Source organism: Chroicocephalus ridibundus, chromosome 1 (genome assembly GCF_963924245.1).
Source record: "Chroicocephalus ridibundus chromosome 1, bChrRid1.1, whole genome shotgun sequence".
Classification (NCBI taxonomy): domain Eukaryota; kingdom Metazoa; phylum Chordata; class Aves; order Charadriiformes; family Laridae; genus Chroicocephalus; species Chroicocephalus ridibundus.
This window is the reverse complement of record NC_086284.1, coordinates 11,163,749-11,191,117: the sequence shown is the minus strand read 5'-3', so window position 1 is coordinate 11,191,117 and position 27,369 is coordinate 11,163,749. Positions and strand designations below refer to the sequence as shown.

At 52.1% G+C, this 27,369-nt stretch overlaps 1 protein-coding gene across 1 annotated transcript in view; it reads right to left on the bottom strand.

Annotated features, from left to right (window-relative positions):
* Window positions 1-4,771: 4,771 nt before the first annotated feature.
* LOC134511220 (neuronal acetylcholine receptor subunit alpha-10-like) overlaps window positions 4,772-27,369 on the bottom strand; it is a 31,554-nt gene continuing 8,956 nt past the window's right edge. Inside the window, exons 2-4 of the mRNA XM_063324845.1 lie at window positions 25,585-25,736; window positions 24,957-25,221; window positions 4,772-5,251 (exon numbers count right to left, since the gene is read on the bottom strand). Of these exons, the coding sequence (XP_063180915.1) occupies window positions 4,772-5,251; window positions 24,957-25,221; window positions 25,585-25,736 (897 nt within the window). The remainder of the gene's footprint in view (window positions 5,252-24,956; window positions 25,222-25,584; window positions 25,737-27,369) is intronic.

Genomic DNA, 27,369 nt, shown 5'->3' with positions numbered 1-27,369 from the left:
CACCCCCTGCCCTGGGCAGGGACACCTCCCACCAGCCCAGCTTGCTCCAAGCCCTGTCTAACCTGGCCTTGAACCCCTCCAGGGATGGGGCAGCCACAGCTTCTCTGGGCAACCTGGGCCAGGGGCTCACCGCCCTCACAGCCAAGAATTTCTACCTCAGATCTCAGCTCAATCTCCCCTCTTGCAGTGGAAACCCCTTCCCCCTCGTCCCATGGCTCCCCTCCCTCATCCAGAGTCCCTCCACAGCTTTCCTGGAGCCCCCTGAGGGACTGGAAGGGGCTCCAAGGTCTCCGCGGAGCCTTCTCTTCTCCAGGCTGAACTTTTATAGATATTATTCAGTATTCCTGCTAAAAAATGAGACCCTTGTCTGACCGTCTGGTTTCATTTCAGTCAGTATCTGGGAATGATTTCCCACAAAAGTGCTTTGACCATTCCTGGGGGATCAGCTTTCCTGGTAGGAAAAGCTTCTACTCCTCCTGAGGGTGGATCCATGATTACCAGCAGGTGCTTAACGACTTCCACAGGAGGCATGTCAGCATAACCCATCTGCAGCCTTTGGAATGTGTTTCTTTCCCATCTACAAGAAGGGTCGGAAGGAGGATCTGGGAAACTACAGGCCTGTGAGCCTGACGTCGGTACCAGAGAAGATCGTGGAGAGGATCATCTTGAGTGAGCTCTCACGGCAAGTGCAGGGCAGCCACAGAATCAGGGCCAGCCAGCATGGGTTTAGGAAAGGGAGGTCCTGCTTAACCAACCTGATCTCTTTCTGTGACCATGTGAGCCGCCTGCTGGATGCGGGGAAGGCTGTGGACGTTGTCTCTCTGGACTTTGGTAAGGCCTTTGACACCGTCCCCCACAGCATTGTCCTGGAGAAGCTGGCGAATCGTGGCATAGACAAGTGTACTCTTTGCTGGGTTAAAAACTGACTGGATGGCCGTGCCCAGAGAGTTGCGATTAGTGGGGTGAAATCCTCTTGGTGGCCGGTCACCAGTGGTGTCCCTCAGGGCTCAGTTTTGGGGCCAGTTTTGTTTAAAATCTTTATCAATGATCTGGATGAGGGGATTGAGTGCACCCTCGGTAGGTTTGCAGATGACACCAAACTAGGTGGGAGTGTTGATCTGCTTGAGGGAAGGAAGGCTCTACAGAGGGCCCTGGACAGGCTGGAGGGATGGGCCAAGGCCAATTGGATGAGTTTTAATAAGGCCAAGGGCCGGGTCCTGCATTTCGGTCACAACAACCCCAAGCAACGCTAGGGGCTTGGGGAAGAGTGGCTGGAAAGCTGCCCCACAGAAAAGGACCTGGGGGTGCTGGTGGCCGGCCAGCTTAACATGAGCCAGCAGTGTGCCCAGGTGGCCAAGAAGGCCAACAGCATTCTGGCTTGTATGAGGAATAGCGTGGCCAGCAGGAGTAGGGAAGTGACCGTGCCTCTGTACTCGGCACTGGTGAGGCCTCACCTCGAGTGCTGTGTTCAGTTCTGGGCCCCTCTGTACAAGAGGGACCTTGAAGTGCTGGAGCGTGTCCAGAGGAGAGCTACCAGGCTGGTGAGGGGTCTGGAGACCAAGTCCTATGAGGAGAGGCTGAGGGAGCTGGGCATGTTTAGTTTGGAGAAGAGGAGGCTGAGGGGAGACCTCATTGCCCTCCACAAGTCCCTGAAAGGAGGTTGGAGAGAGGTGGGTGTTGGCCTCTTCTCCCAGGTGAATAATGACAGGACCAGAGGAAAGGGTCTGAAGCTGCGGCAGGGGAGGTTTAGATTAGATTGTAGGAAGAATTACTTCACTGAAAGAGTGGTCAGGCACTGGAATGACCTGCCCGGGGAGGTGGTTGAGTCACCATCCCTAGAGGTGTTTAAGAAACGCCTAGATTTGGCACTTCAGGGCATGCTCTAGTGACAGAGATTGTAGGGGGGGTTTGTGTGTGTGTATGGTTGGACTCGATGATCTCAAAGGTCCTTTCCAGCCATGAAGAGTCTCTGATTCTATGATTCCCAGTTAGGCTTACTTCCGCCTCCAGTACAGTCAACTCTTGGGATCCCCCTGTGACCCCAGAAATACAAATGGGTTCTGACCCTCTATAGCTTGACGGTATTAGAGCGCACTGTGCACCTGTGTCCGCTAGAGCCTTATACTCCTGAGGGTCTGATGTGCCAGGCCATCGAGCCCACACCGTCCAATAAACCCGGTTGTCCCTTTCTTCCACCTGGCCGGAGGCAGGGCCCCTCTAATACCAGTCATAGTATCCGTTACTCACTCACTTCTTGCAGAAATGACTTGGAAGTTCCTTCAAGAGGATCAGAAGCAAGATCAGGCCTTCTGCTCTGTCTGGGGAACTGCCCGCTGGAAAGTGGGGCGGCACTTTTCCTGGAGGGATCCCCTTTTGTGGTTGTCCTTCCTTGCAACTCCTGTACCCGTGTCCGCAGGATCCAAGTAGGTTGTCCATCCCACTTCCTCATGTCCTCCCCGTGGTCACGCAGGTAGAAGAACCACAGGGTGCCTCGTGGTGTGTACCTGAGATGCTGGCCCGTACAGGTGGGGAGTAGGACATATTCTCTTCAAGTTGCTGGACCTTTCGGGACAGTTTCTCCACAGCTGGGACAAGGCGGGAAGAGAGACTTTCTTCATATCGCCGGAGCCGGCCAGCCACCTCATCCACCGTTGGTCCCTCTTCGCCTTTCCATTCCGTTACTGCCAGTGAGTTGGCATATGACGACGGTGCGCTTCGTACAAACTTCCGCCACATGGGCCTTGTGCATTGCACCTCATCAGGGTCTGTGGGTAAGTCTGCATTGTCCGAGTCATAATAAATCATCTCCCGCACGGCTAATTCTCTCAGGTACTGGATACCTCTTTCCATGGTAGTCCTCCTGCTTGGTTGACATACAACATCTTCACTGAAGGGGTACCTCTCCCTCACGCCTGACAGGAGTCGTTGCCAGAGGCTGAGGGCTTGGGTCTTCTTTCCAATTGCCTTGTCAATGCCGCCTTCCCTAGAGAGGGATCCCAGCTGCCTGGCTTCCCTACCCTCTAATTCCAGGCTACTGGCCCCGTTATCCCAACACCGAAGCAGCCAGGTGACAATGTGCTCGCCTGAAAGTGGGCTAAAATCTTCTCGCATATCCCACGGCTCACTCAAGGATAGGGATCGGGTAATTATCTCTGGTTCTGCCCCTTCCTCCTCTTCTCATGATGGCCCTGGTTCATCATCATCTCTTACTAAGCGAACTGATTTCTTCGTGTACTTCTTCTGTATGGGGGCAACTGATACTGGCACGGGTTGGTTCCCTGGTTCAGCGGCAGTGTCTGCCACAGGGCTTGCAGTAGCCACAGTGTCTGCCACAGGGCTTGCAGTAGCCGCAGTGTCTGTCACGGAATCACGGAATCTTCAGAGTTGGAAGGGACCTCTAGAGATCATCTAGTCCAACTCCCCTGCTAGAGCAGGATTGCCTAAAGCACATCCCTCAGGGCTGCATCCAGGCGGGTCTTGAAAATCGCCAGAGAAGGGGACTCCACAACCTCCCTGGGCAGCCTGTTCCAGTGCTCTCTCACCCTCACCGTAAAGAAGTTTTTCCGTGTATTTGAACGGAACTTCCTATGTTCTAGCTTGTGCCCATTGCCCCTTGTCCTGTCACTGGGAACCATTGAAAAGAGCCTGGCTCCGTCCTCCTTAAACCCACCCTTTAGGTACTTGTAAACATTAATCAGGTCCCCCCTCAACCTTCTCTTCTCCAGGCTAAAGAGTGCCAGCTCTTTCAGCCTTCCCTCATAAGGGAGATGCTCCAGTCCCATAATCATCTTGGTTGCCCTTCGCTGGACTCGCTCCGCTAGTTCCCTGTCCCTCTTGAACTGGGGAGCCCAAAACTGGACACAATACTCCAGTTGTGGCCTCCCCAGTGCAGAGTAGAGGGAGAGAATCTTCCCCAGGTCCTTCTCCTCAGAGCTGCTTCCCAGCATGTCCGCCCCTAACCTATACTGGTGCTGTCGGTCTGGTCTCCATCTCCTTCCCCTGAGGGTGCTGCATAACACTGAGCAGTGCCTGGTAGATAGTGGCCAGGGCCCAGCACAGTGCGGTGAGTTGTGCCTCTCTAGAAGAGCCCCAGTATTTCCCCTGCAGATATTCTACTCCTCTCTCAGGGTCCTGTAATTGTTCAGGGGTGAAGTCCAAGAGCATTGGAGGCGAGAAGTTCTCTAGGTACCTGCCCCTGTTCTCCCACATGCCATGCCACCCCTGCCTGTCCAGCCTCAGAGCTGGGGAGGGACTCTGGATGAGGGAGGGGAGCCATGGGACGAGGGGGAAGGGGTTTCCACTGCAAGAGGGGAGACTGGGCTGAGATCTTGGGCAGAAATTCTTGGCTGTGAGGGCGGTGAGCCCCTGGCCCAGGTTGCCCAGAGAAGCTGTGGCTGCCCCATCCCTGGAGGGGTTCAAGGCCAGGTTGGCCGGGGCTTGGAGCAAGCTGGGCTGGTGGGAGGTGTCCCTGCCCAGGGCAGGGGGGTGGAATGAGATGATCTTTAAGGTTCCTTCCCACCCAAACCATTTTGTGATTCTATATCTATATGTCACCACCGAGACAACTGCTCGGGGGGCCGTGACCCCTCAACCCTGCAGCTGGGGCAGCCCCGGCCGAGTCAGGTTCCCGCTCTCAGGCTTATCTTCCCTGGCGCTGGTGGAGGACCCACCCTGCAGGTCCATGAAGGGCCAAGGGGGGCTCATGATGAGCCACCCTCATGGGGCACCCGTGGCCACCACTGTTTCTCTGGGCAGTGAGTCCACGGGGCCATCAGGCAGCATTGCCCAGGACCAGCACACTCATGAGGAAGACCATGAGGAAGAAGACCCACATGAAGAAGCGGTCCATCACCTTGGCCACCTTCTTCCACTCGCCGGTCCGGCTCTGGGAGGCTTGGTGATGCCGGAAGCAGCCGGCAACGTAGCCCACGTTCCTCAGCAGGCCATCGTGGTGGCACAGGCAGCAGTCCCGGGGACAGCCCCCTGCCTCGGCACCCACCTCCCCCTCCATGGGGCTCTCCCCCGGCCCCCCAGTGTCCTCCCTGCCCGCCTGCCTGCCTGGCACCCGTTGGGGGCTCTTGCAGCTCTCGCCCACCTCGTAGACACAGCAGAGCCGGGCCATGTGGTGGAGGATGAGCCACCTGGCCCAGGGGGGCACGGGCCGGCGCCCCGGGCCGCAGTGGTGGACGTTCATGATGAAGATGGTCAGCGCGGTGGAGGCCGTGATCATGGTCATGGTGGCGATGTAGTACTTCCCTGCGTGGGTAATGGGTGGTGACGCCGCGGCAGGGTGGGGAGAGACCACTGCCCACCTCCCCGCATCGAAACCCCCCCTAGCAAGGAATCCATCGGGTCCCCGGTGTGCAGCCGGTTGCGGAGGTCGATCTGGTTCCCGTTGTAGCTCCAGGAGCCGAAGGTGAGGCGGCACCGCTGCCCGTCGAAGGGCAAGTAGGAGACATCCACCTTGCAGGAGCTCTTGGTGATGGCGGGCGAGTCCCACGTGATGTGCCCGTCAGAGCGCAGCACCACGTTGGTCTCCACCGAGCCGCCAAAGCCGTCGTCGGCGCTGGGGGAGGGATCGCTGTGGGGCCAGGATGGCCCCGAGCCCCACGTGGGGCAAGGGTCTGCGGGGCCGAGCACTGGTCCCCAACCCCGTGTCCCCTCCCCACATCACCCCCAGGAAGAGGGGGCTCGCTGCCCCTGGTCACCCCCGGGGTGGCACATCCCAGCTGCCAGGTGGGTGGCACACCAGGCTGATGCCAGCACCTCCTGCCGCCGCCTTCTCACCCAGTCGAGGTGACCGTCTCCCCACATCCCCCACACCAGGACCCCCCCTGCTCCCCGTTGGCAACACCCCCAGCCCCAGCCTCAGCCCCCCCAGCTCCGGGAGCAGCCGGGGGGTGGGGGAGGGTGAGCAGCACCCACTCGTTGTAGAGGATGATGATGGCCGGCCGCCAGACGTAGCTGCTGGGGATGCGGATGCTGTCGATGCCGCTGTAAGCGTCCTTGTCCCAGGCGAAGTGGGCATCCAGCCAGGCCTGACGGACCCACAGGTAGGAGGTGAGGACCTGGTTCCTCTCCTCCTGCTGAGGGCAGAGGGTGGGGGACGGGGACGGGGACAGGGACAGACCTCGCTGCCCCCCTGTGGAATAAATACTACATTGGCTAAAAACACAAAAGTACAGCATTGTTCACACAGGAAGGAAAAGTAGAAAATCAAGAGGCTTCTGAGGGAGAAAACAGCTGCAGGTGGCATGAAGAATACAACACCTGTGGTTCCCTGATAAGCTACATGAGGTACGGGACGGGATGCAATTATTCCGCGGCTTTACCTTGGATGTATAGCGGATACGGGAATGGGATGATACCAGGAAACAGATAAGCTGCCAATTAGCTGCCCGCTCCATACTCGGAGCCAACATTTTGCCAAATTTTCATGAAATGCTGTCCTTTGTGCGAACTTTGCTCATTAGAATGTCATTATAATACCAAAACACACCTCCACCCCGAAGGCTACCCGCCTCCAAGGTGCGACCGCTCCTTCTTGAGCCTGCGCCCTGAGCTTCTCGTAAACTAGACCTTTAATTGTGAAGCGAGAAAAATTTACACCACTCATGATAAAAGTATGTACGACTAAAGTCACTCAAACTCCACCTCGAAGATAACAAATAGTAGAAAAACAGCCCGAGAGAGGGGGGATACCCAGGGAAGACACCATCGCAAAGAATTCCATCACTGGCTTCTGGGAGCAGGCGACGGGCTGAGCCTCCCTTCCCCCCCATAGGGACACCTTTGGGTAAGACTTAGATTATACCGAGGGCTCCCTCGGGAAACTCAGAAATTTCTCTAGAGACTCTCTTTTCTACATGTATAGCCAGGCTGTATCGTTAGAACTTTGTCCCGCGTTTTGTAGATGTAACAATACTTTCATTTGCACGTGCTTTGCAGACAGTGTATTTATCACCGGCTGCCCTAAGAACCTATCTATCTGTTGCTTAAATAAACTGCACTTTTTGAAGTAGCTCATCCTTTTGGTTTCTCACCGAACGCAACCAAAGACTCGAGAGTGGCCGTGCTAGTTCATGAGCACGACTAGACGGAAGGTGCAGTCCACTAGTAGTGTATCCAAATCGTAACACTTGAATACCTATTAAACGCCATTGGGCTGATAGTGCTGAATTGGGCATTCCTCAGGATTTAAACCCAGCCGCACCTGGCCTCCCACCTCGGTGAGGAGTGTTAGAACACAAGGGGGTTCCTTTTCTGCCAAAACCGCTTTGCCCCTTTTCACGCGACACCCCCGACCCGCCCCCTGGGCCCCAGCCTGGCGGCCTCTGCAAGGGTCCCGAGGGCTGGGCTGCCTCTGGGGGGTTGCGCTGGTCTGGGGGGGCTGGGCAGGGTTGAGCTGGACGCCAGCGGTCCCAGCTCATTTTGGGGAGGGCTGTGCTGCTTTGGGGGGGTTGGAGAGAGCTGAGCCGGTTTCCAGTGATCCCAGCTCATCTGGGGGAGGACTGGCTCATGTTAAGCTGGCCGGCCACCAGCACCCCCGGGTCCTTTTCTGCGGGGCAGCTTTCCAGCCACTCTTCCCCAAGCCCCTGGCGTTGCTTGGGCTTGTTGTGACCAAAATGCAGGACCCGGCCCTTGGCCTTATTAAACCTCATCCAATTGGCCTTGGCCCATCCCTCCAGCCTGTCCAGGGCCCTCTGTAGAGCCTTCCTTCCCTCAAGCAGATCAACACTCCCTCCTAGCTTGGTGTCATCTGCAAACTCACTGAGGGTGCATTATTGTTACACATAATAACAGATGATCTGAGATAAAGATAGTAAACGCAATAATAGACGTTGTCTCTCTCTTCGGGTGGGGTGTAATGCACAAGGGGCAAGGGCCCCCCCATCTCCACAGGAGAGTCGGCATTACTGTAGCACATACTGCTGTCATTACACAAAACTGATTCTCTGCTCCTGTCAAGGGACAAAACTGATCTGCTGACACTCACAGGGATAGAGAAAATATTGACTTTTTTATTGGATCAGAAGTGGGGCACCCCAGGGGGTTCCCGGCCCCACACCTCCCAGCCATTAGGGGAAATTTCTGAAGCAGATGCAGCGCGGCCGGCAGCCGGCTCTCGCCATGGGCTGTCTGGCCATGGCAGTCTGGCCATGGGCTCGCCGCGCTGCTGCCTCTCCCCCCACGCCTTGAAAATGTGCAAGAGGTCAAGTAGACCTCTTGCGTGGTCCTTGTTGGCAGTTCCTGTGGGGGCTCCTCGCAGAGGGCTGGCCCTGGCTCCTGCACCCTCCCCCTGACAGCCCTGGGGGGATGGCGGGGTCCTGAGCAGTTGAGTGCTGCCAGTTCCGCCATCCCACCAGGACAGGCCTCCGGGAAGGGTAAAGGAAGCTGAGGAAGAGGAGCCTCTGTCTGTCATGGAGTCCATGGTGGCCAGCGGGGCCCGTGGGGAGAGGGGCTTCCGGCTCAAGGCCTCCGCACTCGCCCTGCAGAGGAGGAGAAAGAGACCCCGCTGCACCCCAGACCCCAGCGGGACCCGCAGGCAGCACCCCCCTTGGCTGGCCGTCAGGGCTGCCCAGCGCAGGCAGGGGCAGGGCATGGGGTGAGGGTCTGGGGAGCATCTGGGGTCTCCCCCACACTCACCGCTTCTCCTGCTTGGGCCAGGATTTCTCCACTTCTCCATCCACTGGCTGAGAAGCTGCAGAGGGAGGAGACAGAGTGAGCGGCCAGCAGCTGCCGGCACAGCCCCGGCTCAGGGCTGCCATGGGGTGTAGGCCGTTTGTAGGGTGGTCGGTGCTGGGGCCACTCACCGCTCTGCTTCTCCGGCTGGGCTCTTGTCTTGCTTGCCTGACGCTTCTTCTTCTCCTTCACTTCTGCAAGGTCCCCAGGAGCTGGGTGAGACGGGAGCCCCACCCAGTCCCACACCACAGCCACCCACACCACTCCACGCCATCCCTTGCCACCCCATGCCACAGCACAATGTGCTGCAACAGTCAAGTCACCAACCTGAAGCAGCTTCCTCCACAGCACAGATGAGAATACCCTGAGCCCCATCACAATCAGGAGGAGAGGGCCCAGGGGAGACAAGGCATCAGAGCGCCCATGGCACGGACTCCAGTGTGGCTGCAGTGCTCCAAGTCACCATCACAGAACCGCAATGTAGCTCCCCAGTGTCCTCCTGGGTCCTTGTTTTTCCCCCAGTTCCCCTTCCCGGTTGGGGAGGGGTCATCGGTTGAGAGAGTAGTTCTCTAAAGGACAAGAAATTGTGGTGGGTTTCTCAAACCATAAGGAGAAGGAGAAAAGGAGGGGGACAAAAGGAGGGGGACAAAAGGAGGGGGACAAAAGGAGGGGGACAAAAGGAGGGGGACAAAAGGAGGGGGACAAAAGGAGGGGGACAAAAGGAGGGGGACAAAAGGAGGGGGACAAAAGGAGGGGGACAAAAGGAGGGGGACAAAAGGAGGGGGAGAAGGGCCCCACCCCTTCAGGGAATGGTTTGGGTAGGAACGGACCTTAAAGGCCACCCAGTGCCACCCCCTGCCCTGGGCAGGGACACCTCCCACCAGCCCAGCTTGCTCCAAGCCCCGGCCAACCTGGCCTTGAACCCCTCCAGGGATGGGGCAGCCACAGCTTCTCTGGGCAACCTGGGCCAGGGGCTCACCGCCCTCACAGCCAAGAATTTCTGCCCGAGATCTCAGCTCAGTCTCCCCTCTTGCAGTGGAAACCCCTTCCCCCTCGTCCCATGGCTCCCCTCCCTCATCCAGAGTCCCTCCACAGCTTTCCTGGAGCCCCTTGAGGGGCTGGAAGGGGCTCCAAGGTCTCCGCGGAGCCTTCTCTTCTCTTCTCCAGGCTGAACGTTTCATCGAATCACAGAATTTCAGAGTTGGAAGGGACCTCTAGAGATCATCTATCCAACTCCCCTGCTAAAGCAGCATTGCCCACAGCACATTACTCAAGACTGCAGCCAGGCACGTCTTGAAAGTCTCCAGAGAAGGAGACTCCACAACCTCCCTGGGCAGCCTCTTCCAGTGCGCTCTCACCCTCACCGTGAAGAAGTTTTTCCTCAGGTTTGATCGGAACTTCCTATGTTCCACCTTGTGCCCGTTACCCCTCGTCCTCTTACTGGCAGCCACTGAAAAGAGTCTGGCTCCATCCTCCTTCAGCCCACCCTTCAGATACTTGTAAACATTAAGAAGGTCTCCCCGCAGCCTTCTCTTCTCCAGGCTGAACAACCCCAACTCTCTGCTGCTCTGCCCTCTCCCTGACGCTCCGCAGCCTTTCTGCTCCCTCTTTGACCTCTGCCGCCAGGCCGAGCGCATCAGCCGCCTGCTCGCACCTCACGCACCCGCCATCCCTTCTACCCTCCGCTACCCGGGAGAGGTGAAGGCGCTCCCTGCAGACACAGCCCGGGGGGGCTGCAGGCGTCCAGGGGGGCTCTGTCTGCGTGGCCGCGTCTCCTCTGGAAAGTGCGCAACACGCGGGAGGCTGCGCCTTTCGGGCACAGGCCATGGCTGAGCTCCCCCGCCTCGCCCTGCCTCGGCGTCCCGCGCGAGCTCAACTCCCGCGCGAAATCCCGCGCGAGCTCCACTCTCGCGTGACCTCCCGCGCCCTGGCTGCTCGCCCCGCTCCCGCTCCCGCTCGCCGCCCTCCCCGGGGCCGCCTTTGACGGGGGTGGGGTCTGGCCGCGGCGGCTGCAGGCCCCGCCCCCGCCTCGCCCCCCGCCCTCGCGCCAGCTGCGGCCGAGCTGCGGGTGCCCGCGGGCGAGCTGCGCTTCCCCGCCGCTGCCCGGGCTTGTGCCGGCCTCAGCACAAGCCGCCTGGGTGATGCTGCCTCTGAGGGAGCCGGGAGAGACCTGGGAGCCGCCCCCCCCCGGCACTGCCTGGTGGCCCCCGCAGCCCCCGCCCTCTCTCCCCAGCTGTGGCTGAGCCCGTCCCCGCCGGACCGGGGCTGAGATGGGGCTGGGGACCCCCCTGCCGCTGCCGGGACCTGGCTGTGCCTGGGGGCCCTGCTGGGACCCCCCTGTGAGAAATAAGTTCCGGTCCGAGTGAAATAGGCTCAGGCAGAATCCTCTGGGAGGCACATTTTCATTCACGCTCTTGCAAGAGCGGGTGACCTAGCAAGTAGGCACACTTTCCGTTCTTGAAACACCACACCTTTTTATTTCCTAATCCCGGCCCAATTTTTCCCTCCCCCCTTTCCCGTTGGTTGGGTACTCCAGGGTTCACGGTCTGTGCGAGGCGCCTAAAATTCTTCCCGCATGTCCTGCCGCTGTTTGCTTCTCTTTATGCTACACCTAAAGAGATTATCTGACTAGTTTATTTCCTTCCTTTTTGGTAACAAAAAAATTGCTCAATGTCATTAGCCCTGGTTAAATGTATGACTACCCTTCCAGACGCTAATGCAGTAGGAATGAGTTTGTCCTTTTGTCTGTGTGATAAGAGATGTTCTACAAGCCTTTGCTGGAGCCTCTTTGTCTCAGTCATTCCCTTATCGTGTCACCTCTGATGGAAACGGCTTTTCTCCTCTGCAAAAGCAACACCTGCCTTTCTTACAATTTCCCCCTTTCCTTTCTCATAATCTTATTGTCTTTTGCATTCCCAGGGCATGGTTCCATATGAGGCCTCTGGAGCCGACAGCGTGATGTTACGTTCTTCTTCTTCTCGACAGTTTTTATTGTCTTCTAGATGAAGCATTTTCCCAGGGTATGGGGGAGGGTCTACTTCCATTCGTTTCGTTAGGGCAGTTTCAATTAATCGTTGAACTAATCCTCGCACACAGGGAATGATACAGCGTCCGACAGCCGCTAACATTCCCGCTACCATTATAAGAGAAGTCAATATTGATACCACCATACCTTTCCGTTTCCCAAACCGGGAATCCAGCCCACTTGTCAGTGAGGTGTCTATTCCAGAGTTCTCAGCTAACTCATCAGCTAGACTGGTGAGCCCTCGAAGGGCTTTAGTTATAGCACCATCTGGAGCTGTATTGTTGGGGATGAAGGTGCAGCACCGGTTCCCTAACATTACACACACACCTCCCTTCTCTGCTAAGATCACGTCCGGGGCAATCCTATTTTCCCATGCCATCCGCTGGTTGCATCCAATCGTTCAGCTATTCCTTTCAATGCATCTCTGGTATAATTAATAAACCTCTGTTGGTTATAGTACATATAATTTATCCAATCTACATTTTTGCTTATAGTTATCCACCAGAAAAAGACAGACTCGAATCCTGCTCCTGTCTGATTCCTTGCTTTGTGTTCATCTGGGACTCCTCTAGGGACTCCAATGGGATCTATATATATCCGTTCATCAAAGGATACACCCACACTTCTTTTTACGCTACTGCCTGAGCTCAGGGTTCCTGTTCCTTTTTCAAATGCTAGGGTGAATGGTATTGCCAATTGTACCATTCCACATGTACCTTTCCAGTTAGCCGGCAACACAGATCGCAAGGTCTTCCCTCCACAATACCACCAGAGATCCACCCAAGGCACTCGTATCGCTGAGTAGTTTCCTTTTACATCCTTGGTCCCATTCAGAGTTTCAGTGCACAGGGTAAATCCCCCCCCAGGTTTGGTAGCATTCACACCCTGCCGTGAGAGGCACGCTGGATGGTTACCAATTGCTGTGGAAAATGCTGGTGGCACTTTAACATCTCTAGATTCCAAGGCAGGAAACAGTAAGGAAAGTGAATGACAAGCCTCGTTTCCCCAGGCCGTCCTTTCTTGGTATAATGCTATCATACACCACATCCCTAGGGAATCTTTCGTCCACCCTAAGGGAAAAGGGACAATCTGTGCTGTGGGCCTTCCTGAGGCACAAGCAGAGCAATTGCTTTGGTTCAAACTATTAACAGTATATTTTACCCATTCTACCCAAGCATTCGTCTCACCGTACCCTGTCTCAATCTCAAATGTTTGTCTAAGATCTGTAATCTCAGCAACCGTTACCAAAGCTGGGTCATTCAGTGGTTCCCACTGTTGTATTACTGGGAGTTTTAGTAGTCATAGCTGTCCCTTCTGCTTAACTGCTATTTTCCAGTAGGTCTATTCTAAATCTTCCCCTTGGCTCTCTTCCAGACACATCTGCTCCTATTCCATACCTCAGGTTAGCTGTATCGTCCCTCTGGGTTATAGTTATCAACCGAGGAGTCCATTCAAAAAGGCCACACTCTGGGGAAGGTGATCCTTTGTAAAAATGTATTTTCTTTTTGAGAGGGTAATAATAAGAAGACTTGAACCACTTGTCATCAATGGCCCACCCTCCAATTTGGGTGGTCCACCACGCTTCACTCCATCGGTCACAAGGTGCAGCCTCCTGATATCCCTCTGCGACCCTCCAAATTTCTGGGAACAGGTACCTGTTTTCACCACTCAACCGTCTTTGGGCCTCTAGCTTCCCACACTTCAGTACTTGACAGGCATCAAAGCGTACAGTCTGTGGGGTATCTCCTTTAGTGATATTTATGATAAGCCTAACCGGGTAATCTGGGTGTGCACTTCGTAGGTGATCTAGGTGTACACTCCAGCTTCCTAGTGGGAAGCTCAACACCGCCCCAATGACCAGTATCATCGCAAAACGCTTCTTAAAATTCATGGCATGCACAGATTTATGTCTCCCAACTGGATCATCCCGCCCCAACCCACGGCTTATTGTCTCTTTAGGGTTACTCGCAGTGGGCTGTCAGTAGAATGTACAGTCCACCGTTCTACCGGATCTGTTGGCGGGGGTTCAACTGCTCCTTTTTGCTGAGCGTAGTGAGCCCATCCTTTTTCTGCTGTCCTTACTGCGGTTTCAGTAGTGAGGAGGACTTGGAATGGTCCTTCCCACTCCGGTTGTAGCTTACTCTCCGTCCAGGATTTGACTAGTACCCAGTCCCCTGGTTTATACGGATGGACGACAAATTCCAACGGCGGAGTTTGAGCAAGAAATCCTTTATTTCTGAGGCGAGAGAAAGAAGACGACAACCCCAGTGTACGGTTCTTAAGAAACATATCTTTAGTTTCAAAAGTGGGCAAGTCTTCTCTGTTACCCATATAAGGTAGTCCAAAAAGCGTCTCACAGGGCGAGAGACCTGTATCTTTTCTAGAAGTCTGGATCCTCAACAATGCTATGGGCAAACATTTAGTCCGTGGTAATTTCGACAATTGTCTCTTACTGAATTGTCTCTTAATGGTCTGGTTCATCCTCAACTTTTCCTGATGACGGGGGATGCTAGGGGATATGAAATTCCCACACCATCCCTAAACTTTCCAGAATTCCTTGAAGGATTTTAGATAAAATGACTGCCCCGATCTGAGTTTCTATTCTCCACTAACCCGTATCTGGGAATAATCTGTTCGAGTATTATCTTAATTACCCCTGCTGCAGTAGCTGACACCAAGGGGTAGGCTTCCACCCATCCAGTCAGACGGTCCACTAGGACTAAAAGATCTTTTCGCCTGCCTGTTGGTGGTAGTTCACTGAAGTCTACCTGTATACTTTGGAATGGTCTCAAGCCGGGCTCTCCTCCTCCCGAAGATTGCTTTCTCAAGGCTTTCTTGTTTACTTTCTTACAAATAGCACATCCCTCACAAATTTGTTTGGCTATTGTGTATATGCCAAAGCACCTGTACTTCCACAAAACTATTCGCACGTTGCATGCGTTCCCCAATGGCTTCCCTGTTGTAACACTGTCACTGTTTCTCTCATTGTTTGTTGACCATTTCCCTTCCGTCAGGCAGAATCCATTTACCACCTTTCTCCACTGCCCCTGCTTCTGTCATTGCTTCTCCTGCCCCAAGGCTGCCTCTTTTGCCACCTTGTCCGCTAATCTGTTTCCCCTTGCGGTGATTGAATTGTCTCTCTGGTGACCTTTAACATGTAAAGCTGCTATTTCACTTGGTATTAATATATTAGCTAACACCTGCTGTGTAAGTTCTTTGTGTAAAAGTTCTTTCCCTTTGCTGTTTATTAGTCCTCGTTCTTCCCAAATTTTACCAAAGGTATGCACTACCCCAAAGGCATAGCGAGAGTCTGTGTATATTGTTCCTTCTCCTTTCTCCAGTTAATTTAAGTGCCTGCTTTAAGGTATACATCTCACATATTTGAGCGGACCATGCACTAGGGAATTTTTCAGATGCTTTTACTTGTTGGTGTCGCGTAAAAAGGGCTGTAGTTTCGATATTTGTCTGTCAGAGTCCCGGACTTTCACTGATTTACTATCAGAGTCCCACCACAGGACTTTCACTGAATCAGATTCACAAATAATCGAAATTAGTTGTTTTATTGAGAGCGACAGAACAGACTTGAGATTGCCGTTGATAAATTCACTGACTACAATAGCGCTAATTACTTCAGGTTAACATTGCTAGCAAAAATAATGATAGTACAGCAACCCGGGGTAACATTCACCAGAGGGTGAAAGGCGCAGCGCTTACCCAGAAAGGCGTCCCTGCCTGGGGCGGAGGGAGAGAACACAGCCCGTCGACTGGTCCGACACGTATCAAGTTTCTTCTCTCCCAATGTAACAGTCATTTTCTCCATCCTTTTATCCCCAGACTTACAAGGTTTCCCTCCCCTAGGTGACGTGTAGTATGATTGGGGTGGAGAGACGAGTGCTGTAGTCATATATGTTTAGCATGGTCTCTAAAAGCTTCATTAGCATATACAGGGGCGTCAACTTTAATATGCATTTCACAGGTAAGGAGGCAAAGGTCAATTGCCAGACATGGCAGCCTCTCAAGGAAACAAAGAGCTACACGAGGTCTCTGTTGTCTTGATTTTACTGTCTCTGCTGATGAAAAGCAGGGCTGTCCTGGCTCCCCAAGACTACCCCGTCATTTATGTAGCCTGTGATAGCCAGACAAGCCTTCACTCCCCTGGGTTGCACAAGAGAGAGCAAAGCCAGTCTTAATTGCTCTTTGAGCACAGACACTTCACCTCATTATCCACATTCCACAGTTGACTCACTCCATGCACCACCGCATAGCCATTACACCTCTTTCCTTCTATCCCTCTTGAAGGACCGTCTACGAACAAATGAAGACCCCCAGATAGGGGTTCCTCCCTTAAGTCAGATCGTGTCCTAGTCTGGTACTCAATTCCATCTATGCATTCGTGTGTAAGTTCTTCATCCTTTGCCTCTATTTTTTTCACAAAAAGCTCACTGGGTTAAGGCAAGGGCGGGTAGTTAAAATCAAATCATCCTTTTCAATTAAAATTCCTTCATACTTCAGTATTCTTGAATTGGTTAGCCGTTTTCCCGTGGTTTGGGCTAAAATGATTTTTACTTGGTGAGGGGTGCTAACTTCTATCATTCCCCTGGCCACCCTCAGGAGACCAGATCTAAGAGTTTAGATGAACAGGCCACTGGCTGCCGCTTATCCCCCCCCACTCTTGAGTTCCTAACGCAGCCCCTTTGTCTACAGTTACAAAGAGTTGAAAAGATTTCTTCAAAGAAGATAAGGCTAAAACTGGAGCTCTGATTAGGCTCTGTTTTCAATCTTACACTAAATCCTCCTCTTCTTCTGTCCAAACCAATACATTCGGATCTTCAGCTAACAGTTTGGAATATAGTCCTTTAGTCTTTTGAGCATACTCCTCTATCCACAGTCTACAGTACCCAGTCAGCCCCCAAAATTTTCTCAGTTCCCTCTTGGTCTTTGGCAGAGGTAAGTCTACTATTCCTTTGATCCTCTCAGGATTTATAGGATTTATTTTTTCGACTCCCTTCACTGACTACATGTCCCAAGTACTTCACTTCTGTTTCCACCTATTGCAATTTTTTTTATTTTTTTTTTTTGAGACCCTCAAACCTTACTGTCCCAAAAAGTTCAGTAACTCATTCGTGGCTTCTTTTACCCTGCCTTCTTCCTCCCCAGATACCAATAATCATCCACATACTGAAGCAGGGCTACTCCCGATGGAGGGCTGGATTGTTCAAGCACTTGTTCTAACACTCGCCAAGCGAATTAGGGGATGCTGTAAATCCCACAATGATAACACCCTACCGGTGAACCTCGAGCTGCTGGTAGGAGCGGTCGGGGCAGTCCTCGTCCCCTGTTATTCACCCCTCTCCCTCGCCCCCAAGTAACAGCCTAAGGGGTCCCACTTCGGGGATTCAATTTCTTTGTCGATTGAAACATCACCGACGGTCTTGTTATAGTTGAATTTAAAATAAATCGAGTCCAACTTAGATTCAATAAATATTTATTGAGGTAGGAAGGCAAAAGCAGCGCTGGGCGGCCAGGGAGTCGCAGCTCCACCAAAGGCTCGCAAATTCAGGCAAGCTGAGCACCTCTTTTTATCTTCACGGAGGTCGGGTTTCGACATCTTCGGTACGCCCCTCTGTAGCTTCTTGCTTGAGGTAGTTTAGATAAAATGTTGGTCACAGAATCAGCTTAAAACAATACATTCTGATAACATTGTGGTTAAGCTTTTTGTCAAACAGGAGTTCCCATGTTGATGTAGCAAGATAACGTGGACATGTCTCTTCTGGTTAAACAGGGAGTTCTCAAGACTGCCACAATGGGTTCGTTCCTCTTGCTTAACTTGTTCGATCAGCAAATCACCTTTAGTTACTTATTACAGTCTGGGCTGCGAACATATAAAATGGATTTGGGCGTTCCTGAATCTATTCATCTTGACCCAGCAAAAAGCATATTCACCTTCTTCGACTTCCTTATTAGTCCTTATTATTCACATACATGTTTAAAGTCTGACAGACCCAGTCTTCATCAGATCCAAATTTGGGCCAAAATACACTAGGAGGTCTTATGGGTTCTTTGGTCCAAACAAATTCAAATGCAAATGCAAACGTGTCCCACCTGGGACACCTCTGGGATCCTCTAAGACAGACACAGGAGCCCTAGGACACCCCTGAGACCCTTCCCAGGATGTCCACGGCCCCCCCGGCCGCCCCCGGCCCCTCCGGGATGCGGTCCGAACAAAACAAATCATTTTCTTTTTATCTTTATCCCTTGTACAAGAAGAATCATTCCGAAACCTCAGCATTCTCCCCTAAAGGACTGTCTGGGAGAATGTTCCCGGGGTCTTTCTTAGTATCCCCTTCTTCATCCCTAGGCCTAGAATCCTTATTTCCCATTCCGAACAGAGACTTTTCTTACACCCCTTCCTTTCGCTTCATCCTTCTCCGGCTGCGCCCCTCGCAGGACTACAGAACCGCGGATCCCGACTCCACACTCGCTTCGTACCACAGTACGTCTCAGTCACTCACACACAAGTCCCTTAGAATGTCCCGACCACCAAGGCAATACTTTGACGGTCCGATTTTTCTTACCTTGGTCCGTGCACGGAGTTGCCTGGTCGTACTCTCTGTGCCGACTGCACCTATCCCTTTTCCCCCTGTGGTTCACAGAGTCTGCTGCACAACTGGGTCTCGAGATCTTAGTCGATTCCTCCCGGAATCCCTGCCGACGATCCACGAGACCGTTGAAATCAATGGGACGCGTCTTCCCATCCTTCGGCAACACGGACTCCCAAAAAGATGACTTCTGCTCCCGGATGAGCCCCCAAATTGTGAGAAATAAGTTCCGGTCCGAATGAAATAGGCTCAGGCAGAATCCTCTGGGAGGCACATTTTTATTCACGCTCTTGCAAGAGCGGGTGACCTAGCAAGTAGGCACACTTTCCGTTCTTGAAACACCACACCTTTTTATTTCCTAATCCCGGCCCAATTTTTCCCTCCCCTCTTTCCCGTTGGTTGGGTACTCCAGGGTTCACGGTCTGTGCGAGGCGCCTAAAATTCTTCCCGCATGTCCTGCCGCTGTTTGCTTCTCTTTATGCTACACCTAAAGAGATTATCTGACTAGTTTATTTCCTTCCTTTTTGGTAACAAAAAAATTGCTCAATGTCATTAGCCCTGGTTAAATGTATGACTACCCTTCCAGACGCTAATGCAGTAGGAATCAGTTTGTCCTTTTGTCTGTGTGATAAGAGATGTTCTACAAGCCTTTGCTGGAGCCTCTTTGTCTCAGTCATTCCCTTATCGTGTCACCTCTGATGGAAACGGCTTTTCTCCTCTGCAAAAGCAACACCTGCCTTTCTTACACCCCTGAGCGGAGTCGGCGCAGGGCTGGGGTCTCGGTGGGACCCCCGTCCGCGCTGCCCTGCGCTTTCCATGCTGCCTGGCCCCTTTGCCTTCCTCCTCGGCCCCTGGGGCTGCCCTGGCCGGGCTCCCTCCTCGCCCCGGGGCTCCCCGCGGGCACAGCGGCTCCTTCCCCTCGCCATGTGCCCCCAGCCGGGTCCCTGCACTCAGCCGGGGGCGGTGCTGCTGGCCCCCCGCGCTCCCCTCGCTACGGCCATCCCTGCTGCCAGCGTCTGTGCGCCATCCCAGCCAGCCCGAGGGCACTCCGTGTCCCCCGCACCCTGTTCCGGCTGCCCCAGCGCCTCCGGCTCTCATCCCCCAGTTCCCCCATCACCCACGGGTGTCCCCCCAGGTTTGGCCACCGTCCCCCTCCCCACCAGCTGATCAGTCCCCTCCACCGGTGACAAGATGGCATGAGCCCCGAGGCCTCCGACAGCCACTCTGTGGGGTGTGGGGCAGGGATGGGGACGAGGGGCCCAGCCCCCCCCGGCACAGGCTGTCGGGCAGGGTGAGCGTGGACCAGCCGCCGTCGCTGTCGCAGGAGAAGAGCCAGAGGTCACTCAGCCAGAGCTGATGGAGTCGTTATTTTATTGAGGACGGATCAGTAAATGCAGGGGGGTGAGATATTCCGTAAGGCCAGATGTATCGGCAGGAAATGCTCCGCTATTTACCGCACGCGGGGTTTGGGTGGGATACAAAGGTCATGACGTCGGTTTCCCGTATGTATCTTAAATGTCACAGGTATGCAAAGGTACGGTGTCTCTCAGCCTCGAGGGGTCCCCTTGTCTCCTGGCTTTATGTTATGCATGGCTACATCCAAGGGGGGTCTCTGTACTACTAAGCCCTTATTCCGCAGCTTTACTCTCCTAGCCATGAGTTGAATTATATAAGGTCTAATTTGTGAATTTTCAAGTTGGGGGTGGTCCTGCAGAATTTCTAAATCGTATGGCATCCCATATAACATTTCAAAGGGGGAAATTCCTACATCAGTTTGGGGCTGTGTTCTTATATTCAATAGTGCTAAGGGGAGGCACTTTACCCATGACATCTTAGTTTCTAACATCAATTTTGTGAGCTGTTTCTTTATTTCCCCATTTACTCTTTCTACCTTTCCCGAGCTTTGTGGATGCCAGGGAGTATGATATTCCCATTTTGTCCCCAAAGAGGAGAGAGCTTCCCTTGCTATTTTTGAAACAAAATGGGAGCCCCTATCAGAGTCTATTACCTCAATGGATCCATACCTAGGGATTATATTTTCCAGCAAAGTCTTCACTACGGTTTGAGCGGTGGCTCTAGCTGTTGGGAAAGCTTCCACAAAATGGGTTAGGTGGTCTATGATTACTAATAAGTATTTATATCGTCCCACCTTTGGAAGTTCAGTGAAGTCTAGCTGGATTTTAGCAAATGGTCTGTGAGCCAGTTCCCTTCCCCCCAGGGCTTTTTCCCCGTAACTGATGTTTATTGACCCTTTTGCATGTCATACATTCGCTAACTATTCTCTTTGCTATATTGTATATACCAATGCACACATACTTTGTGGCAAACTGACCCACTAACGCCTGAGTTCCCCAATGGGTGTTCTCATGGAATTTTTGCATTATTTTCAAAGCCAGAGGTTTGGGGAGAACTTCCCGGCCATCTGGGAGTTTCCACTTTCCTTTTTCTGTCTCCCTGATTCCCATCTGAGTCAGCTTATCTTTTTCCTGCACTGTAAAACTCAGGATTGAGTGAATTTTTCCGTGTAGATGGCAATGGCTATACTTGGGGTTGTCACACTCATCATAAATTAGACATCTGCAAGGGACTGCATCGATTCCAAAATCCTTCCAACACTCATAACATGGGAATTCGTCTGATTCCTTTCCACAAGTTATACAGTCCTCCCGAGTTCTTTTAGTCTGGATCACCATTAATGCCGCTCTTTTTGCTTCTTGATCAGCAAGATTGTTTCCTCTGACTAATGGGCTTAATCCTTTTTGGTGTCCTTTTAAATGTACTACAGCTATTCCCGCTGGTCCTCGTAATGCTTGTAAGACCTGGATTATTAATTCCTGGTGTATTAATCCTTTTCCTTGAGAATTTATTAAACCCCTTTCTTCCCAAATTTTTCCAAAAGTATGCACTACGCCAAAGGCATATTTTGAATCCGTATATGTGGTTCCAATTTTACCTTTTAAAAGTTGCAAGGCTCTTAATACAGCACATAGTTCACAAGCCTGTGCAGACCAACTGGGACTTAGAGGTCCTGATTCTATTACACTAAATGTTTTCCCATCAATGATTGCAAATCCTGATTTTCTCTTTCCTTCAACTACCCGGGATGATCCATCTACAAATAGCTTTTCTCCTTCTCCAAGTTCTTCCTCATCTAAATCTGGTCTGATTTTTGTTTGCTCCTCAATGTTGTAAAGACAATCATGACTTATTTTGTCACTCGGCTCCCCATACAAAAACTGTGCTGGATTCTGCACGCTTGTTACCTGGAGTTCCAGTTTGGGAGAGGAAATTAGGATGCCTTTATATTTTAGGAGCCGGGGCATCTGTTATCCATTTGTCAGCTTTTTGTTGCAAAATTCCCCTGATGTTGTGAGGTGAGAATACCCTCAATTCTCCTCCAAAGGTAATTTTATGGGCTTCCTCTACCAAAAGGGCTGCGGCTACTACCACTTGAAGGCAGGTAGGCCAACCCCTACTTACAGGGTCCAGGAGTTTAGATAAGTATCCCACAGGTTTCTTTCTTCCTGCCCATTCTTGTGCTAATACCCCAAATGCGGTCCCTTCATCAACATTGATAAATAGATAAAATGGTTTCTTTACATCTGGCAGGCTCAAGACTGGGGCATTTACTAAATCAGTTTTTAGTGTTTCTAATTGTTTATCATCATCCTCCCACCATTTCAATAATCCATCCTTAGTTAATTTGGTATAGAGGAACTTCACCTTTTTGCTATAGTTCTCAATCCATTGCCTGCAATAGCCAAAGAGACCTAATAATTGCCTAACCTGTCTTTTAGTTCTAGGAGCCGGTAATGACAATATGCCATTCACCCTTTCGGGGTCTAATTTCTTAGTTCCCTTGCTTAGTCTGTGTCCCAGATATTTTACTTCTTTCTCAACAAATTGTAGTTTTGATTTTGATACCTTCAATCCTTGTAAACTCAAAAAATTTAGTAACTTAATACTTTCCTGCCTCACTTTTTCTTCGCTATCACCAGCTAGGAGCAAATCATCCACATATTGGACCAGTGTGACTCCTTCACTTAACTCATACCCCTTCAGGATTTGTTCTAAGGCTTGTCCGAACAAGTTCGGAGATTCGGTAAAGCCTTGGGGCAATACCGTCCGCCGTAATTGTTTCCGATGGTTATCTGGGTCTTCCCATTCAAAAGCAAAGTAATCTCGGCAATCTTCTTTGAGAGGGCATGCCCAGAATGCATCCTTCAGATCTATTACACTATACCATTGATTATCGGGCCCTGTTTGACTCAGGAGGGTGTGTGGATTCGCCACCACCGGGAATCTAGCTATTGTTCTCTGGTTAATTTCTCATAAGTCATGTACTAACCTATATTTTCCATCCGGCTTTTTTTTTTTTTTTTTTTTTTTACAGGCAGGATGGGAGTATTAAAAGGAGACATACAGGGTTCTAGCAACCCCTTTTCAAGTAATCTTTGGATCTCAGGTTTCAAACCTAGCCTCCCTTCTCTAGGAAGGGGGTATTGTTTTATTCTGACTGGTATTTCTGGGTTCCTTATTGTTACTGGAAAGGGTTCAATATCTAACTTACCTACTGTTTCCGGGGTGTACCAGACTTCAGGATTTATTTTCTCTTCATCTATTACTCGTAAGGGACACAGTTTAATTTTTTTTAGTGTTTCATTTTTTACTTCTAAGCCAATTCCTAATTCAATCATCAAATCTCGGCCCAATAAATTATAGTCTGCTTCAGGCATGAGTAGCAGGGACCCCACCCCTACCTTAGAATGGGTTTCAAAAAACACATCCTTTATTACGGGTATTCCAAAAGGTTCTCCTTTTGCTCCAATAACCTGTATAGTCGCCGAGGATATTTTACATCCTTGGGGCAATTTTTGAACGGTAGATCTTTCTGCTCCCGAGTCCACTAGGAACTCAATTTCTTGTTGCTGGGCACCCACTTTTAGTTTTATCAAGGGCTCTCGTGTTGTTTTTTTTTTTTTTTTTTTTCCTCGGGTTCCCAGCAAATAGAGCCCCTGACACCCCTAGTCTTTGAACATTTTCTCATCCATCATTCTCTTTCTGCAGTCCTTTTTAACATGCCCTTTTCCTCCACAATAGAAACAAACCACAGTTTCCCATTCTCTCCCTCTTAAAGGTTTTTGGGTCTCCTGTCTTATCTGGCGAGCTTCAAACCCTTTTCCAGGGGTTGACGTCCTTTGCCCTTCTCTGACTGCAGCTACCAACATTCTGGCTTGTTTCTTATGTATTTCCTCCTCCCTGCGGACATACACTTTCTGGGCTTCCCTTAACAATTCATCCAAACCCCTATCCTGCCAATCCTCCACTTTCTCCAGCTTCTTTCTAATGTCCGTCCATGATTTAGCTACAAATTGGTTTTTCTCCTACCCCCCTGTTTCTTCTCTCTCAAGTGATATAGATTTACTCTAGTCTCTGACCTTATCCACAAGTGTGCATATTCACTCTCCTCCAGGCTAAAGGGTTCCTTAGAATTAACATAAATATGTAAAGCCTGGCATATCCAATCTTCAAAGGACCCAAAAACGGGCCAATACAGGTGGTCACTTCTAATTTGTTTCCCACCCCAAACTTCCATACAATAACGTATCATTTTTGCTTTATCCTTACCCTGCCTAGAAGGGTAATCATCCCAATATTTAATCATTAATCCTAACGAACTGTCTGGCGGTATCTGGGGTAACCTAACCTTAGGCACCGACCCACCCATGGGATCAGAAGGCTTGCTTTTCTTCTGTCCCATCTTCCGGAGTGCCTTCACACACACACACAATCTTTTCCCCCTGTTCCTGGCCCAGTCCCTCGCGGGAGATGGGAACCGCACTACTAAGGGGTCCGCACTTGCTTCGTCCTCAAGTGGACGTCTCACACAGGCACACTCCAGGATACCCAACCCCAACCGAACGGATCACCGGCCTATACTTACTCACTCCTGAGTCTTCGTTCGGGTCTTCGTGCACAAAGTTTACGGGGTTGCCGGCTTTTATTTGCTTGCTGCCGAATTTCGAGTTCGTCGGTAGAGGTTTTGGGTGTAAAAACCCCCAACAGGGGCCGTTTACTCAGTGGGGCGCCCCCCCTGTGAGGTTTACAGCCAAATTGCCTCTATCCGAGTCACGGCACCAAATTTGTTATAGATTGTGGCCCAATAATTGACAGGAACCAGTCCAATTAATCAAATTAGTTTATTAAGCAAGCGGCAGCAAGCAAAACAGCGCTGGGCGGCTGGGGAGTCTTTGCTCCGCCAACGGCGCACACCCACTTCCCGAAAGTAGTTGATTATATACTCTTCTGGTTCCCGTATATGTGTCAATCCTGGTATATTCTGTGTCTGAGCGACGTGTTGCTAGGGGGTCGGTCTTGTCCCGCCTCCTGATGGTGGTGGGGCTGAAGGCTCCTCATCTTTATCAGTGTCCTTGGGGAGACTCTTTTCAGCTTATCTCACAACTTAGCTCTTCCCTTTGAAGTGTTAAAACACACCAGATGCCTGTGATTTAGGCCTTGAGGTATCAAAGTGCCCCAGACAGCAGGCTGGATGCCTGCGATTTAAGTATGTGAAGAGTCGAAACAGTGTAAGTTTTCACCAGCCTTTAAGAAAGCCTGATTTGATTAACAAACATGATTCTATTTATTACAGCTGGCATGCCCAGCGCCTCCCACTCCACGTTCTCCACGAAGTCCGTCAGGTCCCCGGTGTCCAGCCGGTTGTGGAGGTCGATCTGGTTCCCGTTGTAGCTCCAGGAGCCGAAGGTGAGGCGGCACCGCTGCCCGTCGAAGGGCAAGTAGGAGACATCCACCTTGCAGGAGCTCTTGGTGATGGCGGGCGAGTCCCACGTGATGTGCCCGTCGGAGCGCAGCACCACGTTGGTCTCCACCGAGCCGCCAAAGCCGTCGTTGGCGCTGGGGGAGGGATCGCTGTGGGGCCAAGATGGCCCCGAGCCCCACGTGGGGCAAGGGTCTGCGGGGCCGGGGCCGAGCACTGTCCCCAACCCCGTGTCCCCTCCCCACGTCACCCCCAGGAAGAGGGGGCTCGCTGCCCCTGGTCACCCCCGTGGTGGCACATCCCAGCTGCCAGGTAGGTGGCACACCAGGCTGATGCCAGCACCTCCTGCCGCCGCCTTCTCACCCAGTCGAGGTGACCGTCTCCCCACATCCCCCACACCAGGACCCCCCTGCTCCCCGTTGGCAACAGCCCCAGCCGCAGCCTCAGCCCCCCCAGCTCCGGGAGCAGCCGGGGGGTGGGGGAGGGCGAGCAGCACCCACTCGTTGTAGAGGATGATGATGTCCGGCCGCCAGACGTAGCTGCTGGGGATGCGGATGCTGTCGATGCCGCCGTAAGCGTCCTTGTCCCAGGCGAGGTGGGCGTCCAGCCAGGCCTGACGGACCCACAGGTAGGAGGTGAGGACTTGGTTCACCTTGTCCTGCCGAGGGCAGAGGGTGGGAGGGGGGGACGGGGACAGGGACAGGGACAGACCTCGCTGCCCCCCTGTGGAATAAATACTACATTGGCTAAAAACACAAAAGTACAGCATTGTTCACACAGGAAGGAAAAGTAGAAAATCAAGAGGCTTCTGAGGGAGAAAACAGCCGCAGCTGGCATGAAGAATACAACACGGGTGGTTCCCTGATAAGCTACATGAGGTATGGGACGGGATGCAATTATTCCGCGGCTTTACCTTGGATGTATAGCGGATACGGGAATGGGATGATACCAGGAAACAGATAAGCTGCCAATTAGCTGCCCGCTCCATACTCGGAGCCAACATTTTGCCAAATTTTGATGAAATGCTGTCCTTTGTGCGAACTTTGCTCGTTAGAATGTCATTATAATACCAAAACACACCTCCACCCCGAAGGCTACCCGCCTCCAAGGTGCGACCGCTCCTTCTTGAGCCTGCGCCCTGAGCTTCTCGTAAACTAGACCTTTAATTGTGAAGCGAGAAAAATTTACACCACTCATCATAAAAGTATGTACGACTAAAGTCACTCAAACTCCACCTCGAAGATAACAAATAGTAGAAAAACAGCCCGAGAGAGGGGGGATACCCAGGGAAGACACCATCGCAAAGAATTCCATCACTGACTTCTGGGAGCAGGCGACGGGCTGAGCCTCCCTTCCCCCCCATAGGGACACCTTTGGGTAAGACTTAGATTATACCGAGGGCTCCCTCGGGAAACTCAGAAATTTCTCTCGAGACTCTCTTTTCTACATGTATAGCCAGGCTGTATCGTTAGAACGTTGTCCCGCGTTTTGTAGATGTAACAATACTTTCATTTGCACGTGCTTTGCAGACAGTGTATTTATCACCGGCTGCCCTAAGAACCTATCTATCTGTTGCTTAAATAAACTGCACTTTTTGAAGTAGCTCGTCCTTTTGGTTTCTCACTGAACGCGACCAAAGACTCGAGAGTGGCCGTGCTAGTTCATGAGCATGACTGGACTGAAGGTGCAGTCCAGTAGTAGTGTATCCAGCCAGCCAGCCAGCCAGCCTGTCCAGGGCCCTCTGTACAGCCTTCCTTCCTTCAAGCAGATCAACACTCCCACCTAGTTTGGTGTCGTCTGCGAACTTACTGAAGGTGCACACAATCCGCTCATCCAGATCATTGATAAAGATTTTAAACAAAACTGGCCCCAAAACTGAGCCCTGAGGGACACCACTGGTGACCGGCCGCCAAGAGTATTTCACCCCACTAATCACAACTCTCTGGGTACGGCCATCCAGCCAGTTTTTAACCCAGCAAAGAGTACACTTGTCTATGCCACGATTCGCCAGCTTCTCCAGGACAATGCTGTGGGGGACAATGTCAAAGGCCTTACCAAAGTCCAGAGAGACAACGTCCACAGCCTTCCCCGCATCCAGCAGGCGGCTCACATGGTCATAGAGAGAGATCAGGTTGTTAAGCAGGACCTCCCTTTCCTAAACCCATGCTGGCTGGCCCTGATTCCGTGGCTGCCCTGCACTTGCCGTGAGAGCTCACTCAAGATGATCCTCTCCACGATCTTCCCTGGTACCGACGTCAGGCTCACAGGCCCGTAGTTCCCCGGAT